The sequence below is a fragment of the Aptenodytes forsteri genome, unplaced genomic scaffold (genome assembly GCF_000699145.1).
Source record: "Aptenodytes forsteri isolate BGI_AS27 unplaced genomic scaffold, ASM69914v1 Scaffold241, whole genome shotgun sequence".
Lineage (NCBI taxonomy): Eukaryota > Metazoa > Chordata > Aves > Sphenisciformes > Spheniscidae > Aptenodytes > Aptenodytes forsteri.
Window position 1 is genome coordinate 964,253 of NW_008795252.1, and position 19,268 is coordinate 983,520.

A 19,268-nucleotide genomic window follows, 5' to 3' on the forward strand; every position below is an offset into this window, starting at 1 on the left:
TCGATCTTATAGAGGTCTTCCAACCTCAATGATTCTATGATTCTATAATTCTATGATTTAAAACTATCTAATAATACTTCTACCTTTTGATCCCCTAGCAAAAGAGGTCTTAGAATTGGACTCCCAAGAGACTATTTCACACAGCTGTCCATTGAAAGTACTGAGGTCTCTATTTGGATCATAGCCATCCTCTGGAAAAATGATTTTCTATTGTAGTGGTAGGGTCTTAAGGACAAAAAAATTACAAAGCTACCTGAAACTCTTCAGAAGGAATTGGTGAAGTTCCCACCAATATCTCTACATACTAAACATTCAAACATTAGAATTTTGATTGGAAAGTTTATCTTGGCACTTGGATTGTTTCTGAGTTAATTGAAGAAAATGTGGGAGTGGCAACAGAGGATGGACAAAGGAACTGGTTCACAGGTGCTTCCAGACTGCTGCTGCTATGGACTTTGTCCTGCTTCTACTCACATCCTGTTGCCTGGTAGTTGGACAGAGGGCACTTATTCTGAAAATGAATATGGCTGCTCTACAAGATAGCTGTCCAGAGATCTATCTGGGTCCTGTCTCTGCCTGTGAAAAAGGGGTCTGGTTGTCTCAAGAGTGGGGAAAGATAATTCTTGACTAACCTTTCTAGCAAGAGTAAGCCTGTGTACTTGTTAAAGTAGTAACTAGTGGATTTGAGACTAAAACCAGGTCTGAGTGTCTATTATCTTTATGATACTGTCTTTAGCTTAATTAAAATTGTTTTACTGGGGGGGTGTTTGGGGTTGTGTGGTAGGGCAAGGAATTTAATTTGAACGGAAATACGGAATGTCTCAAATCTACTTACCCACTCTTATCCCCACAGAAATGTAGTTACTGCCACTGAAGCAAGGGATGCAGTACCAGAACACTTGTGCAGCTTTTATGACAAACCACTTTCATTTGAATTCCAGCTTCCATGGCTTCTTGTGAATGCAGACTTGCTGAACACATAAGAGTGAGTTTCAGATGGAGCCATGGTGCTAAAAATGTTTTCAGATAACTTTTTGGCTAAGGAAACTTTTTTCAGTGTTAAACATGATTAATAATTTTGGTATATGATGCACAGAACATCAGATATTTCACTGTATGGAAAGAATATTTGAACCTTTTTAACTTTTTTCGGATGATGCTCTTTAGTTCACAACTAAAATTAATTTTGAACTGCAGGTAGAGTTCTTCAGTGTGACAAAGTAGGAGGTAAATTGAAAACAAGGAAGCCTGTTTACAGGTTGTGATGACCCCTTTAGGGTAGGCCCTTTGGACCATGACATCCTCAGGCATTATAGTTTGTCTTCAAGAAATTCCTTCAGTGTTCTGTTCAAACAATTGAAATAAAGTGGCACCAGACCAAGGACAGACAGTATGTGACTAAAGCACAATGTAATGAGAAACAGGCTTTTTGGATAAGCTGTAACAGTTTGAATAGCTGATTCATAGATAGGTTGTGGTGAATGTCTGAGGTCTTCTAGGTCATGGTTGGTCTTCTGGCAGTGCAGGATATTCCCAGTAGTATTCTTCAGAAAAAAACCTTAGTTTAGTACTGCCATTGGCAAGGCTATTCTGTATTACCATATGTAGCCCCCAAATTCCAAGGAAAAAAAATCCTGAATATTCATCTTAAACTTCCTCTAGCACTTTTCCCTAGCTGTCTGCTTTGAATCACCTTGGAGATTACTCTGTTGATAATCTTTCATCTCAGCTGTCTTACAACACTAAATTTGAGTTGTCAAAGCATTTTCTTGCAGGTCAGTCCAGCGCTGAAAGGTTGGGGTTTTTTTCAACTTCTATAAAGATACTCCTTTTATGTCCAAGGTGTGCATATTATGACCTTGATTTACTGTACGGCAAAACACTCGCTGTTTTTATGTCTTGTATCCTCTGTTGCTTTAGATAATAGGAGCTGACTGGTCCCTTCATCTGCATTTCAATTACACTATGTTTTCTCCTGTATTTTAACTCATTTTAAAATTATTCAGGGTTGAACTGTAAAGCCAGTTGTGCTCCTGGATGCAGAGTATGCTTTATCATGCCAGTATATTTAGTTGTTCATCCTACCACTTGCCTATTGTTAAATACTTGAGTGTTTTCTTTCTTGTGACTCAACTATGCTCAATTTCCTTGCTCTGTGAAAGTTAATGTGCATATTAGTGGTACATTTGATATTGTCTGAAATATTTCTGACTTTGAGTGGCTTTTTAGATCTACATCTTGTACGGTGTTTGCCAAGGAAGATGTACACGGTGCGTTAGAAACATAGATGTCTCTAATGTATATGGTATCATTATGAAAGTCTACAATAAACATGCAAGTGATGCAAGAACCTGACTTCATAAGTCAGCCTGTTTAGGTAAGCATGGAAAAATTATTACTGCTTCCCTTTGAGAAGCCTGAGATAAGATGGGTATTCTGGTAGATCACAGGAAGACTGCATCATTGATGCAGTGAGGCTTAAAAAAATAAAGTGCTCCTCCAATGTGTTTTAGGACTTTCATGTTTGTGAAACGCTAGTACTAATACTAGTATTTATGCAAAGTGTTCTGAGACCTCATCTAGAAAGCAAATTTTGGTCGCCCCATAAAAATCACTGTTTCTGGAACTCCTTAATCTTTCCCTACATGAGATCCCTTTTTGATTTCGTCTGTCTTGCAAGAACATGCAGAACACCTGGCAATTATTTGATGGGTTTGTGATAAATCCCTGGAGAAGATCTGACTGAGAGATCTATCTCTGAATGAGAGAGATCTGGCATGGAGTTCTCTAGTGATTATTGTAAGAATTTTCTGTTGGCTGCTAGTGCTTGGCTTCTGTTGGTTTTTTCCTGCAGTATTGTCCTTCATATGTCATCTTGTCATAACTGATCGCAATCCACAATTCTGTAAATTAAATGAAGTACTTTTTTTGGATGTGTTTGCAGAAAAAGAAGCAAAGCTGGGAAGAGTAACTCCTCTAGTGTAATCAGGCTGCATATGCAATATATGTACCGATGTTGTATGTAAACTTGAAGCTAACATGTACTGTAGGCTGATGTGAGTTCATTTTACAACTGGAGGAGCGCAGGGGGCAGACTTGCAGGGACTGCTGCTTAAATACTTGCATAGACAATTTAACTTTATTGCCTCTAGGCTTTATGCTGGGATTTTTGCAAGGGAACTAGTCGGAGGCACAGGAACATTACTAGTTCTTGTGTACCTCCTACTTTGAACATTATTGAGTAAATCTTTAGAGTCATCTTGACACTTTTGCATGTTTCCAACCAGCATATTGATGCAACTTTTCAGCATACTGAAAAGTAGATTTAGCTAACTCTTCCCTTTTGCCACTAGCTTTGTGAAGTGTATAGAATGAAGAATTGTAGTATGTTTTTGATTCTCTAAATTGATTTGCCTTTATCAGAATTGGTTAAGAGTTCACCCTAATGTTCTAGACATGTACCTACTCATAAAAGGACTTTTACAGTCATACAGAAATATGTGAAACAAAGAGCCACAGTTGCTCTTTTGATGCAATGAGTTAATAAATCTGTAAGGTAACCAGAATGGATTGTGGAGGAGGGTTTTTTCCTGCAGTATTGTCACCCTCTGAATGGAGAATTGGATTTTCATAGTAAAATTAAACTGAGATGATTATGTACCTTCCCTCTCACTGACAAAGCAATCAATTCAGTGCAAAATGAGAATTGATGTGAGCTTCAAAACTTTTAATGAGGCATCTGAGCCAAGTGACAAGATGGTCCAGCTGGTTAATAGGTCATCAAGAATTCAGTTCAGCTAACACTTCAATTTTGTAATAAGCTGTATGTAATAAACATAATCCTTATTGTGAACTGGTATCGGATAGCAAACTTGATCCATTTATCTTCCATGGATCAAATAGCAATTTTAAAGTGAAAATAAATAGATGAGCTGTCTGTTCTAATACTGATTATTTTTGTATAGCCCAGCATTTTGGTTACTGTCCCTTATGTTCAGCCTCTTGGGATGAATAAATTGAATAAAACTTTTAGCCATCTTTTTTTCCAGACTTCTGTGTAAGGAAACACAAATGCTGCCTAGAGCGACCCTAGAATAGAAATCGCTGAAGTCTAAACAGTTGCTTGCCATTCTTAGACCAGATTCCTCAGGACCTGAGAGATTCCAGAGGAGGTCATGTCTAAACCATAGCTTTCATATCTACTGTTTAAAATTGTTCTCTTGCTGGTTGTGTGGAAAGCAAAGGAAAATATATAATTGATTTGATAAAGTATGAATATAGTTCTTAATTTACTCTGAAGCTGCTACGTAGTTTTCATGGCTGTAATATGAAGAGTGCAGGCTTCCCAAAAGAAATTGTGGGATTAGGCAATGTACTGATTAGTCTTAGTCATTACTTTCTGCGGAAGTGGAATTTGGTGCAGTTCTTCAGTTTGGCCTACTTGCTTTGCCTATGAACGTTTGTGCTGATGTGAGAGAGTGGGGAGAGGAGTAGTATAGATTGTATTAATGTGTATATTCACACACAACACAGCTCTGGAAAACAAGCTAGTAATCCAGTAGAGACTCACAGGTGGTACAATTTTGCTGATGTTTGATTTTCCTGGGAAAAGTGAGGTGCTTTACTGCCAGGTATGTCATATTCATGCTGCTTATAAGTGGAAACCTAAAAATCTACACTGGCTGAATTCTTTGGAAGCCTGTCAGCCAGGCAGACTATTCTAGCCCCTTTGGAGTTTTACAGGTTCTCTTCTCTGTTGTCATCTTTTCAAGAGGGACTTGAGGTATAGCTGGCTGCCCCAGTCTCTAAGCAGCATGCTTGTGTCTGTCTGTCTCTGGTGAGCACTGGGCATGAGCCTTCCGTCTAGTATTTCACATGGTATTAAGTGCACTAGTGTAGCAGTGTAGTCATCTTCGGCATTGCTGAAAATAAAAATTCCCACAGTGCTACTGTAACAAAAGGTAAACTTTGTTATTGGGAGTCATACTTTAAGATTTCTTGTGACCTAACATAAAGAAGAAACGTTCTGATCTACTGTTGTCCTGCAGAGAAACAAAAGTGTTTTTCTGCTGCTGTGTTCATGTTGCACATATTTGCATACTCCTTACACTTACGATCCCACTTCTGCCATTTGTTCAATGTGAGGAAGTGAGGCAGAATGGCTTCGTATCTCACCAAATTAGTGAGCTCATCTCTGATGCAATGTTCCTAACTGCCTTTTTTTTAAAGCATCTTTGTTTTTGCGTGTTCTAGTTAATCCTTAATGCCTGCTTCCTGTACAGCAATAACAGTATTAGCAGCAGACTTGTTCTGAATGTTCTTATGAATTATGGGATCCTGGAAACTTGAGGATTTAGCCAACTTTCTTTTTTCTAGCTGAAGAGCTGGAGGAAGGACTGTATAATTGTGACTAGTTACAGGTCAGTTGTGTTTAATGGTGCTAGAACTTGGTGCAAGCAAGCACAAACTTCAGTTCTGATGCCTTTTCTGTTATCAGGAGTCTCTTGCTGAGGATGTCTCTTCAAGCATGGGTTAAGTCTATGACATTGCTGCCACCAGGTGTCTTAGATGCTGCTACTACTACTGGTGGCACAGGTGCTACTGCATATATAAAAGTGGGAAGTGACTGCATCAGAGGAATATAATTATTGGTGGTGTTCTCCCCCCTTCCCCTGTGGTGTTGAATCATAGCTTCATCAAAACTGACAGTCGCAGGATGAAATGGGGAGAGGTGCTAGTATCTTTCAGTCACATACATAGGCTTTAGTTGCAGATACTCTCCTTTCAATGTTAAGACAAAGTTGTATTTTTTTATTTTCTGAAGCTTACTCAAGTATCGATTCTTTCAGGGTATGTATAATTGACCTATTCAGACTAAATCCTGACTGATGAAGGCTTCTGTTCACCTTCTTTCTGATCATTGAGAGTTTCTTTTTGCTCCTCTTCTTCCTCCCACCATCAGTTTACCCAAGTATCATCTCTGTCAAGATATGTGTAATTTCTTTAATTCTAACCTTTGAGCAGCAGCATACATTTGCTGTATCACTTACCTGTATCAATAGTAAGAGAAAGGACAAGAAGAAATTTTATTTTTTGGTGTGTTTTTTAACAAACTAACTGCATCTTCTAATGAATATTGTGTTGTGCTACTATTGTTGTGCATTGAAATGCCAGAAATGAAAATACAGAAGAGAATGTAGAGGTAGATGCTTTTCACCAGGAAACTGTACAACTAATGTGAATAATCCCTCAACCTTTCACTTAGGTTGACTACTTGTGTACTTTCCTGAAACTTAAAGCATTTTGAATACCTTGTGTAAGAGGAAGCCTACAAAAAAATATTTACCCTTAATCAGGAACTTTAAAAGGTATAATAGATAACTGTTTTAAGCCTACTCTTTTCCATTGTGCTAGATATGTCTATTATACTTTAGTGTTATCTTTCTCAAGGTTATTTGCATACTCCATGAAGACTGTAGCTTATATAAAATTAATTCTTCTTGTGGAGACTTGCCAAGCAGCAATGTGAAATTGTACTTTCAGTAAGTAAGTGTTAACTTGGCATTGTGTTTCATTCTGCTATCCATTCTCAGGAACTTTGTCTTCCATCTTCAAACTAAGATGAGGAGGAAAGGGACTGAAAAGTTTTGGGCCCCTCACTACAAGAGAGACATTGAGATGCTGGAGCGTGTCCAAAGAAGGGCAATGACGCTGGTGAAGGGTCTGGAGAACAAGTCTTATAAGGAGCAGCTGAGGGAACTGGGGTTGTTCAGCCTGGAGAAAAGGAAGCTGAGGGGAGACCTTATCACTCTCTACAACTACCTGAAAGGAGGTTGTAGCGAGGTGGGTGTAGGTCTCTTCTCCCAAGTAACAAGTGATAGGACAAGAGGAAATGGCTTCAAGTTGCACCAGGGGAGGTTTAGATTGGATGTTAGGGAAAAATTTCTTCACCAAAGGGTTGTCAAGCATTGGAACAGGCTGCCCAGGGAAGTGGTTGAGTCACTGTCCCTCGATGTATTTAAAAGATGTGTAGATGTGGTGCTGAGGGACATGGTTCAGTGGTGGACTTGGCAGTGCTAGGTTAACGGTTGGACTTGATGATCTTAAAAGTCCTTTCCAACCTAAATGATCCTATGATTCTAAGTGCCGATTACCAGCATCCAGAATGTAGGAATACTGAGATCCTCAGATTCACTTACTATTTCTTTTGCATTGATACAATTACCTGCTTTTCTTCCATTGTAAGTCATTGTTTTGGGACTCTGCAGCCTAATGAGAAGAAGAGGGTGTGTATTATATTCTTCCCTTCCCCTAAACCATGTGACTTTATCCAGCCACCGAGATTGATCTTGATTTCTGAATTCCATAAGTGCAGATAAGGAAACAACACTGAAGTAACAATCAAGCAAACCCTTTCTTCCTAAAAACTTTCTAGAAGTCTTTGCAGAGCTGTTTCTGGGGACATATGACCTGCGAGGGACAGTTGAGGAGTTTCAAGGTTGGGAGACACCTAGCCTTCTGAAAGCTAAAGAGGATTTTGGACATTGGCAGCGTTATGGCAAGGAAACCTGACTTTGTTCTTGCCTTTGGCGAGTAGCTTTTTGGTTTGGTCTTTCTCCCTCTTTTTTTTTTTTTTTTTTAGCTTATCTTTTGGCTAATGCATGTATTTTTTGGGGGGAGAAATAATACTTGATTTATCTAAAGAACAAACAGTGCATAGTAAGGCAGTCTCTTTTAATAGATTACTCTATACATGTGTGGAGTGCAGCCTGGGAGCATTGACAGCTATGTTCTGGCAACTCTTAATCTAGTGACTTCTCATATACTACTTTGGGGTATCCTAATCTGGCACTCACTGTCCTCAGTAGCTGCAGTTTTAATGTATTGCTTTTTCTAAACTCTTTTTACTGAGCAGCTGGCCATCTTGGCAGCTGGTGATCTTCCCCAGTGTGCTGATTATCAAGTGCAAATTTCGCAATCAACCCCTACAATGTTGCATAGAGACTGTAGAGACTTGCCTGTGAAAGGTTGGACTATTGGAAGGTAGGAGAGCTGCAGCAAGAAGCATGCATGAAGCAGGAGTTTTCTGAAGACTGAATGTCTTCCATTAGGTGTGCAGACCTGATTCCTACCTCTGTGGTTAGCTAAAGGTTTATGTAACTCTACAAACATTATATTACACAACTAAGCTCTCAGGCAGGGCGCTCGAATACTCTGAGTGTTTGAGAAACACTACTGTCAAATGAAAAAACCCGTGCATGCATACTTTTGGAACAGCAGCTGTTCAGCTCCATTTAAGTTTTTTGTGTTCAGTGGTTTGTAGAAAGGTATACTGATGGAAGGATCTGTGCAGATCCTGATAAATTTTCATGTCTGTTGCTGTACAGGGATGCATTTTGAACAGTCTCTTCCCCCTCCCTTCCGTTTTTCTCTCTACCTAGTCTTTAACACTGAAAAATCTGAAGTGGTTTGTCTTGATGCAGAAAAGTAGATGCAGTTCTTATGCACCGAGACTTCCATTTCTAGGTACCAACTGTGTAATGCTGGATGATTTTTAAGCTCAGTGGATTCTTTGTTGATATTTTGTTCATCTAGCTCAATGGTCACTGTGCTCATTTTTCCTCTTAACTGCTAGATTTTTTCAGGATGAGAACACTGCAGCCCACAAAGCCTCAGTTCCATTAACAGTGCTGAATATCAGAGTGCAGTCTTGCTAGCTTCTCCTCTGATGACCCCTCATTAACCTTGCCTAAAAGGCTTGCAAAGCCTTTCTCATATGCTGCAGAAATGCACACAGAAGAACGTTTGTTCTGTATACTACTTATTCCTCTGAATAATAGGCTGGGAGCAGCAGTGTCTTCCCCTCAAATTTTCAGGCATTTGGAAAGCTTGATAAAATGCTGCTTGGTGTAACCTCAGCACAGATAGTCTGAATCACAACCAAGGTAAATTATCTATCTATAATTCAACAGCACTTTGAAGTCTGTCATGGCTGTACATTTTCAGATCACACCACTTGAAGACAGTTCATTGCTACTAATTTTTTTAGTGTGCTTTCTAGTACATCTCTTCGGATAAAAGCTACATAGTGTTGCTCTAGTGTAGTTTAAAACAAAACAAAACAACCACCCATTAACTATCCCTGCAATATAGCTACGTAGAATTTCTGGATCTAGCGGTAGGATATGCAGAAAGCTAGTAAAACCTGTCTGTAGTATGTAAAGTGTCCAGTCCTTTTCTGTTTCCTCTTTATTATCTTCCTAATATTGTGGAAGAGGGAACAGCTCTCTAAGTTGTGAGGCAGCTCATGCACAGCTTTTTTTTTTTTTAAATGCAGTTTAAAGTTGACCTCTATCACCTGTGAGTCTACTTATTTGTAGAAAATGGAGACTATGGGAAGATTTCTGGGTCAGGTTTCTTCTGTTGTGCATAAAGGTTCCCTAGCACTTTGGCTATGTTAATTGTACTTGATATTAAGAAACAGAGGATCACCTCTGAGGAGGTATAGCATGAGTTAGCAGATCTAGTTCCTTCCATGTAGAATATTTCTCTTGTTATCCACTTGCTTGGTATCCTGTAGCATGTGTTTGAGTGTGAAGTGCAGTGTGTGTCTTCTGCATAACTGTGTCCATTTAATGCCAGCTGAATTGTCCTAGAATTTAGCTCAGGCCATTTGGTGTCAGTTAGTAAAAATGGATGGCAGAGGCAAGACCCTTAGTTGAGCTCAGTCTGAACGAAGAGCAGACTGAAATGCCCTGAGCAGAGCACGATGCCTTGCTAAGGCAGCTCCCCTGCTGTTTCAGGTATCTGAGCCAGGCTCTGCAACCGCTTGTGGTAGGGTGATGTGCTTTGCAGATGTGTGGTTTCTTGTCATAATGTTAATAGGACAGAACTCAGAAGGACTGTGGAAAGTTAGAAGGGAAAATATATGAGAAATTACTCAGGAGACTCAATGGCTATGTGAGCAACCCAGTTGAAATTTAAGATTAATTTAGGGGCCAGAAATGTATTTTCTTTCCTCATTAAGGATGCTGAATAGATATTAAGCCTTGGCTGAAAAAAATCACCCAACAAATATAGGCATCTTTTGCTGATGAGCTTTGGTTTTTGTGGCTTGGTACAATAGCTAATCTCGGGGGTGGCGGGTTGTTTTGGTTTTGGGTTGGGGTTTTTTTGCATTTATATAAGGCACCTAGGTACAGGGATAGAAAGAAGGTAGTAACAGTTCTGTGTGTAATTCATGCTCCTGTAAATTAAGTACATTAGTGAAAGAGTAAGCCTATGCCTGGTTTATCATGAATGACCAAGATCCCCGTTTTACACTGAATAATGTAAACACCTCTGATAGCTCTTTCCTGACCAAAAGAAATCAGCGGGGAAGTACACGGGTAAATGGAAACAGCCAAGAAAAGCGTATTGAATTGTTCTGAGCTGAACAACTGTTTCACTTGCTGCCTGTCTCCGTTCAGGCCCCTGGCACTGCAGAACTGTGGGTCCCGTGCTGGGAAGCCTTGCTGTTTGTCCTGGCTTGTCAAAACAATTTAATGTAGGTGGAAAGGAATGAATGAAATGGAGTGGGCTTGATGCATCTGTTTCGGTTTGTTCGAAGGGCAGCCCGGTGATTGGGATGTGACACTTAAGTCCTCCGGGGAAGCTCTCAGTTCAGGAAGAACAACGCTGGTCATTTTAGAGGATAGTTAAATCCATTTTAGGAAGCAAGCTCTCCTACGTTTTGACAACTTTGTATATTTTTAAATATTTGGGCTGTATCTGCTCAGCCTGTGCTAACTGAGATACAAGAATGTGATTTGCTAACTTCTAGACTTAGGACTTTGTCTTGTCTGCCTAAGGTTGCTTCATTATGGTAAAAAAAAGACTGGGGGAGGAGAGAATGTGTCCATTTTTAAATTTTATTAGTAGGAATTCCAAAACAAATTGGTCTTTGAAGGGTAGGATATCAAGCATATGTTATTAACTGTTCTTAAAGTGATGGTTTCTTTATAAAATTGTTCAAGTTTCCCAGGCTTATGGAAAAGCATCTCATGTGTCTTTCTGTTTTGTTTGGTTTCTGGCTGTTTGATATAAAAATAAAATAAAAAAGAAAACATTAAATTTTTTTAACCAATCTCATACTTTGTGATACTGGAATGTTAAGTTGCAAAACCTCTATATTTGCTTCCAGATGAAAACAGCAAGTACATGCTGGAATGATCCATCTATATATCTATTTAGACCATGAGTTACAGGAAAAAGGCTGCAGGGGATAGATCTGCTTATTTAAGTCACCCTCGAGATAATTTAATCAAATGGAGTGCTTATTTTGAATGATAACACCACAAACTTTTTGCTACCTATTTAGAGGTGGAGATAGAGCTGAGGGTCTTGCATTCCTGCAGACTCCTGCTCAAAGGCCACAGTGGAATCTGAGTATTGCCCTAAGTAGCTGCCTTGTTGGAAAGACACATCTGGGCTTTTGAGTCTTTTGAAGTATACACTTGTAACTGAGGATTGTGAAAGCTGTCCCCTTCCCAAATTCTTGAAAAATGCTCTTTCAAATTCTCATTATGTGTTGATGGCTGCTTTCTCTCTGCTACAGCTCTGCTGTACAGCAGCTTTGTGTGTGAATTTCATGTGATACCAAGATGTTCTCATTCCCCTGCCTTTCCCCAAGTATTCATACCTAACGTGGCTGGTAGCACCATTTCTTAGTCTCTCAAATTACATATGGTGCTCTATTTTCTTGCTTATCTCAATATTTGAGTAGCTGCAGCTGCTTAAATTGCATCTTTGTACAAGAAGGAGCATAAAGTTGCCACATTTGCCCATACTATCAGCTCAAAGGATGCTGAAATGTAGTATTTGGGATGGGCTTTGTTCTAGTCCATCTCTATGCGGTCTGGGAGATTTTACTGTCTAGTATGTTTTAAGGTTCTGGAGTATGGAATACTCAAGTTTTGAAAGTGTACTTGTCATTTTTAAATCGCATGTTAGCCTGTAGGCTATTTGCAGGTTGCATTAGAATGTAGTTTGTACAAGTATAACCAGTCATTGTGTATACAGATTCATTTTGTTGGTATAATTGTACGAGATCTAGTATTTTCCTGAACGCTAGGGTTGTGGGTTTTTTAAAGTATATTCACCCTTTTCTGTTACCTAGCATTAGTGTTCCTTTAGGGAAAGGGTGTTATGGATGAGTATATGGGTTGTGTATCCAAGGAAATGAGGGTAGTTAAAGGTAGTATGGCATTGCTAGTCTTATGAAACAAGTGGCCTCTCTGTCTCTTTCTTACGGCTCTGTTAAATGTTCACTTTTGCTGCTGCAGTATGCTACTGAAACATGCGATGTTTCCTTGGTTGCAAGAACATAGCTGTCTTCCCTGGGTGAAATTTGTTGCCCTGTGTTTGTGTCCAAACTTGTCCCAGATCACTAGGGCACTCTGACTTTCAAAAAAGTGTTGAATTACTTAGTATATTGTCACTGTCTTGGTGTTTTGTTTTTTTTTTTTTAATGCCAGCACGGAAGTGTTGAGTGTCTGTTTTAAATGTCACAGATATGTTTGCAGGAACACGATGTTACCATTGATGTGACCAGAAAGAGAAATGAGTCAAAATATGCATGCCCGTTAAGAGTCTGTTCTTTGATAAGAGTGATTAGCACTTGTTAGTTTCTATTTGGGGCTAGTAGTACAGTGGTAGGGAAAACTGAGTAAGGCCCTTAAGGGAGGTTAGGTTTACATAGATTAAGATGAGAATTTAATGTCAAATGTCATCTAAAACTGGTTAGTAGTTTGTGGTAGATAACTTGTTAGAATGCACAAAATAAAGGAAATCTAATGCAAAAGTATATCTAAAATCTAGGTTTTGGACACAAACGAATGCAGGTGTTCATATTACATAGCTAAACTTAAAAGTGATATAAAAGTAATTGATGGAGCCTTTTTTATAATTACTGTATATAATAATTGGATTTACAGCTATACACTAGCTTTAAAATGTGGATTATACAGATCGAGTGCAGAGGCTGAGAAGAATCTGCTTTATTTTACTGTAAGAATGATTATGTTACTGCAATTTTGTATTGCTTGAAGCATTGAGTGTTTCTTAGAAGCATGTGTGTATGGTCTGTTGACTGGTGTACCTGTTGCAGCTCACTGCTTTTCTGTATCACAGCTGTTTGTAGCAGTCAAGATTAACTGGTTTTGAGTGTAACTTGTGCTGCCCTGTTTATTGTAATGAAATGAAAGCTATTAGATGGGTGAGATAGCTCAAATGGCAGTATTACTTCCTTATTAAAAAAACCTCAATGCCTAAGCAGACATGAATACTTAAATGTTTGCGAAGTGTTTCTGCAAACATGTTAATATTAAAGTTTGTGCAAGTATGCTTATGAAGTAGTGAGAAGAGGTGTAGTGCTAATTTCTGCAGAGTGAAATAGTTGCAGGATTGAAGGCTTTTTATGTCTATAGACTAGATTTGTGAGGCTTAAGAATTTAGCATCTCCCTAAGAACTGTAAAAGTATGTGTGTGATTGACATTCATAGGCACTGATAAGATACTCATCCTTGAGGTAATTTCAAACCTGTTTGCAAACTTTCACCTGGAAGACTTTTACACTTCTGAAAATTGGAGCTTCATCTGGAAACAAAGTTTGTCCATGCGCAAAGATATTCTGTGAACCTCTTAGAAAAAGTTAATGATCTAAATGAATATAGGATGGTTTAGCTTTTAGCACGGCTGAATGGTATTGAGAAAACACCATTACCTGTAAACAAAGGAAGAGGAATTACTGCCTAGAGGACAATAGGAGGTTGTGAGCAGTATAAATAAACCCTGCATGTTTTAACTACCTCCTTTTAATTGAAAAGAAATGTGGAATGGAGCGACTTAAAATTATTACTCAGATTTTTGACAAAGAGGTCACTGGTTATTCCTAAATAACCGTTAAAAAAAACAATTCTAAAATTCTGGGCTTTAAGTATATCCTGGAATGATTTTTTTAATACAAACTGCATATGGATCCAATTTACGTCAGTCAATCAATCTGCTCTTCCTTTTAATTGAAAAGAAATGTGGAATGGAGCGACTTAAAATTATTACTCAGATTTTTGACAAAGAGGTCACTGGTTATTCCTAAATAACCGTTAAAAAAAACAATTCTAAAATTCTGGGCTTTAAGTATATCCTGGAATGATTTTTTTAATACAAACTGCATATGGATCCAATTTACGTCAGTCAATCAATCTGCCTGGTGTGACCAGTGCATTGTAATGTGTTGGTAAACTGACAACACTGAATGACACAAGGAGACTGTTTTCTCTTGAGATGTGCAGCTTATTCTGGTAATAGCTTCTGAGAGCCTTGACAATATCTGATAGGCAGTTGTTGGTAGATAATACAACAGTATTTGTCCAGGAATGCTTTTTCGTGATCTGTCACTGGCCAAAAGATTGCTTTCTGTCTCTGGTGTGAGTTATGTCTTTTGTTTTCCTTGATGCTAGATTACAGGAAACTTGCTCAATCGTGAGGTCATGCTTTTAATCAGAGAAAATTCAACTCATTCGCTTGTTCCTGTACAGTTATAAGTACATACTGTATGTTAGAGAGGTTTGATGCTCTACCCCCTATATGGAGGGTTAATCCAATCTGTTACCAGTGGTCTGGATACTATACACATAGGAGTAACTAAAGATTATTATGTACAACCTAAGAGAGATGCTTTAAATGATCCAGTCTCGTCTACTCTTGACCACTTGAATATTTGAGGACATTATGTCCCCCTTCCTCCTCAAGTCAGGCAATGGCTAAAGTTATTAGGGCAGGGGAGGTGGAAACAGGAAGAGGAGATGATCTGCAGACTCGCAGTTCTTACCTCTGAGAGCAATCAGATTGTAAGGAAAAATATATGATAAAAAAGACTGTAATAGAATGTCTTCTAAATAGAGTATTTAAGAGTAATTGCAAACAAAATGGCATTTAAGACTACTGATTCTTACTTGTTCACTGACTGTACCCAACTGTTTTTCAAGTTGCTGCTTCCCTGAGTAAGAAATAAAGCAAAGCTTTCTGACGTACCTTTTCTTTTTCATTAGGATCGGAAGCTGTCCAAGTCGGAGCGACAAAGATTTAAAGAGGAAGCTGGGATGCTGAAAGGGCTTCAGCATCCCAATATTGTCAGGTTCTATGACTCCTGGGAGTCTACAGTCAAAGGAAAAAAGTGTATTGTTCTTGTGACGGAACTCATGACATCTGGAACATTGAAAACGTAAGTAAATTAAGGCATGCCAAAGCATATAAGAATCATTAGCACAAAATTAGAGCACTAGAAATAGATCATATTTCAGAATATGTAAAAACAGAGCCCTCTTGCTGAGGGCTAAACTTCTGTAGGGAAATTCTTGTTTAACAGGAGTCTTACTAGCACTGCAGGATATGGTAGACCATCCTTTAAGTTAGCAAGCTTGTCATGTTCTTTGTGATGTCCTAGTAAGCACACGCAGAAAACTTTCAGATTTTGAGAGCTCAGGAAGACAATACTCTGTTTTCACTTCTCAGAATTTTTCATTTTCTGCTCCAGCTGCCTTCCATTTAGCACGAGTTGGTTTGTAAAGTTCAAAGCATGAAGTAATTCGCCTCTTTTGGGAGGTTTTGGGTGTTACTACAGTACAAATAATATGTAACAAGAAAAAAAAACCCTACCACCTATTTGTTTAGCTGAAACTTCATGAAGTCGTACCTAGCAAAAATCTGAAAGTATGCAGATGCCTGCAATTTCAACCTGTGAAGTAGTTGCGTGAAACTCAGCCTATTTTTAAGCCAAAGTTAAAGTAGACACCAGCAAATCAAACTGCTGCGTGGGCCCTCTAGCGGTATGTGGGGCCTACGGGGAGTTACACTGAAATTACGCCTTTGCCTTGCATTGTAGAAGCTTGCAGAGCTGTGAGCTTGTTCGTGAGCATCCAGTCGCCATTAATCTACTAGAAATAAAACTGCCAGCATTTGAAATTCAGGGATTGTGGGTCGTTGTCTTAATTCAGTGCCCATTTAAGTCTTGGAGAGGCATTCAAATCCTAAATCTGTAAGCAGGCTGTAGGAGCTGGAAACAATTTGCAATCTATTTGGTTAAAATAGCCTGTGAATGTCTTGTGTTTTTTACGATGCTTATTGATAGCCACAAATGGACATACTTAAGGAAAAAATGGCTCTTTGGGAGTCTGGACTGCAATTACAGGGAAGTGTTTGTGTCTTGAAATAGTACTGGAGGGCTAAAGATACTGCAACTTTCTCTTTAGCCGTATGTTCAGGGAAGACTTTTCTGAGGTTAAGGTATTTCAGATAAAATAATAGATCTGTTGCTTCATGTGCTGTTTTCAGAGCAGTAATAAAGTAAAGGTTTTACAGCTCTGTACAGATGCCTTTATTTAAAGTTACCTAATTTTATGCTAGAATATGTAGTGTTAGATTTAACTTTTTTCTCCCTTTCTTACTCCTTTCTCCCTCCTCACAGATTTTAATATTTGGATTGGCTTGCTATGTGGTGGCATAAGCAAGATGATAAAGTAATAATAGACAATTATAAAGTAGGGTGTTGGTAGGAAGAAATACCTCAGATTTGCTGGCTATAGGATTATTTTGTACTCCGAAGTATGAAGGTCTCTGTTTTATCCAGAAGGAACTAATAGGCTCTTTAATTGAAGATCTTTTAAACTGTAGACTTCTGGGTGGGGTTTTTTCCGCACTATTGTATAGTTTGTATTATAATTGTGATTTAATTTATTCTTGTCCACTTCACTTGACACTTGACAGGTAAACTATACGGGAAATTTCTGATGTGCCAAATTTAATACCACTAAGTATTTCATGTACCTGTGTCATATTCCTAGACTTACATTGCACACTTGTGTTTGCTTATGATATTTGGCTGACTGAGTATTACTTCCATATCTTTTTTCAGTATGTTTACATTACCTGCATTTAATACAAGTGATACCTTCCTCGTTTTGAGACTTGGGACATAGACATTGTTGTCATTTGATGTAAAAAAAGTGAACAGAAGAAAAGTGTGGTGATATCTTAAATTAAATTGTCCTCATTTTTTTTCCTATTTGTATACATTTATATATATACATACGTAAATAATGTTAAAATATTGTGGACTCATTCTTTTCAAATGCTGTCTGGGCAAATTTCTAATTTTGCACGAAGAAGAGTCCCTGAACTTCTGCATACCAGTGGAAAAGTTTTATAACTCAATTGTAAGAATTAAACTGCTTTCTGATATTGTATGCTATCATGGAATTAAAATATTGGAAAAAAGAGTTCTCTATTTTAAAAATTGCTGTCTTCATTAATAGTATAATTAAGACTTAATTTGACCTAGGTCTTAGCCACTAGTTTTGTCTAAGGCCGTTGTAGTGTGCGTTCCTGATCCACTTCAAATGAATTTGGCAGCTATCTGTTAGGACACATACCTTCATAATGACCTCTGCTAACTTAGTAGCGTTTCCTATAGCTCCTCGAGCTGAGATGCTGTAGGTCAGCAGCCTTCCTGCTTAAAAAAACCCCAACCAAAACCAACCTTGAGACAGAAAGCCAAACTCTAGTTCCTGTTTCTCTCTATTCATTGAAGCTAACTATTAAGAAAGCCTTGTGTTCTCATCTTTGCTTGTATTCTGTGCAAAGATCAAATATCTATCTTTTTAAATTGACTGCTACCCTGTGAAATAGAGAAGAATGACATTGATTAAGCAGGAACAAGTTCAGTGGATGGCCACCAAGATGGTCAGGTGCTGGAGTACCTGCTCTGTGACAAGGGGCTGAGGGAAATGGACTTGGTCATCCTGAAGAAGAGGATCCTTTGGGGGAGACCTAACAGCAGCCTTCCAGGGCATATGAGGGAGTCAGTCAGGCTCTTCAGTGGTGCATGCTGGGAGGATTAGAGACAACAGGCATAAATTGAAACAAAAGAGGTTCAGACTGATATAAGGAGAAGCTATTTCAGTGGTGATAGGCAGTGGAACAGGTTGCCCCAAGATGTTGTGCAGGCTCCATCCTTGGAGATACTAGAAACCTGACTGGATACAGCCCAGAGCAACCATGTCTGACTTCATGGCTGACCCTACCTTCAGCAGAAACGTAGACTAGAAACCTCCTGAGGTCTCTTCAAGCCTGAGTTGTCCTATGATACTAGGAAAATTGAAAACATACTGGCTAGTAGGGTTGTCTGTGTATTTTTATGTACTTATATACACTTCCATTTTAAAATGGTTTCTGCGTTAAGTGACATGTGACTTAGTTCATGACAGTGTTATGGAAAAATGACAGCAACACTGCAGGATGCTGGGTGATGGTTGGACCCAGGTCCTTTAACAGTGAGAAGCTGGCAGTAGACTAGCATATTTGAAACCAAGAATGTAATTAGGGATTCCAGATGCTGAACTGAAGTGCCCCTACCATGTGATCTTTGGAACAGGCTCAAGAGAGATGAATGAGGGTTGTGTCAATAGCAAGAATTCAAGTGGTAGCTGATGTGATCCAGAACCTCCTTCAGTTTGTCTCCTTCCTTGGCTTGGCTTTTTCCCCCGCATGTCTTTACATTCTCTTTTGAGACTTGATTTCCTTCTGGAACTGTCTCTCAATTGCTTTTACAGATCTGTTTTCACAGCAGGATTATTGCTAGCAGCTTGATTTTTCCAGATCTTCTTTTGAACTGGAGAAATTAAAGTAAAAGGGATTAATATACTGCATTTTTATGTTGGCGTTGATTCAAGTTATTTCATCAAAACTTTTTCTTCTGATTAAGTGGATATGCAGAAGAGACTGAACACTACCACAGAATAATTGAACATGACTTGGTTTTATTTTAAGATTGTAGTTGCTAGAGTCCATGCTGGTCACAGAATTTACTACCAGTCTTATAGTAGTGTGAAACTGGTCTTTTAACTAAGACTTTGACTGAGTGACATTGGTTGAATAAGAATAAAGTCCTTGCTCTATGCAGCATGCTAGTTCCTTTCTCTAAATGTATTTCAGCCCATACTTTTTCAAGAGGAAGAAAACAACTACTCTTCACTTCAAACTGTTTTACCTAAAGAGGGGTTATGAGAATACGCTGCTGGAAAGCACTTGAATACTGTCATAGGTTATTCACCTTGTGGCATCTCTAATTTGTTGAAGTTAAGGAGTAGAGTAAGACCGTAGTCTTAGGTCATAAGCATTGGAAAATATTTTTGATATGGAATTTGACTCTTCTGACATGAAATTTTAAAAAG

General features: G+C 38.6%; 1 protein-coding gene across 5 annotated transcripts in view; it reads left to right on the forward strand.

Moving 5' to 3' along the window:
* The window catches only part of WNK1 (WNK lysine deficient protein kinase 1), a 109,734-nt gene that overhangs the window by 21,924 nt on the left and 68,542 nt on the right, over positions 1 to 19,268 (forward strand). For all 5 annotated transcript variants that reach the window (XM_009278940.2, XM_009278939.2, XM_009278941.2 and 2 more), the window contains exon 2: positions 15,090 to 15,262. In XM_009278940.2, coding sequence (XP_009277215.1) covers positions 15,090 to 15,262 — 173 coding nt within the window. The remainder of the gene's footprint in view (positions 1 to 15,089; positions 15,263 to 19,268) is intronic.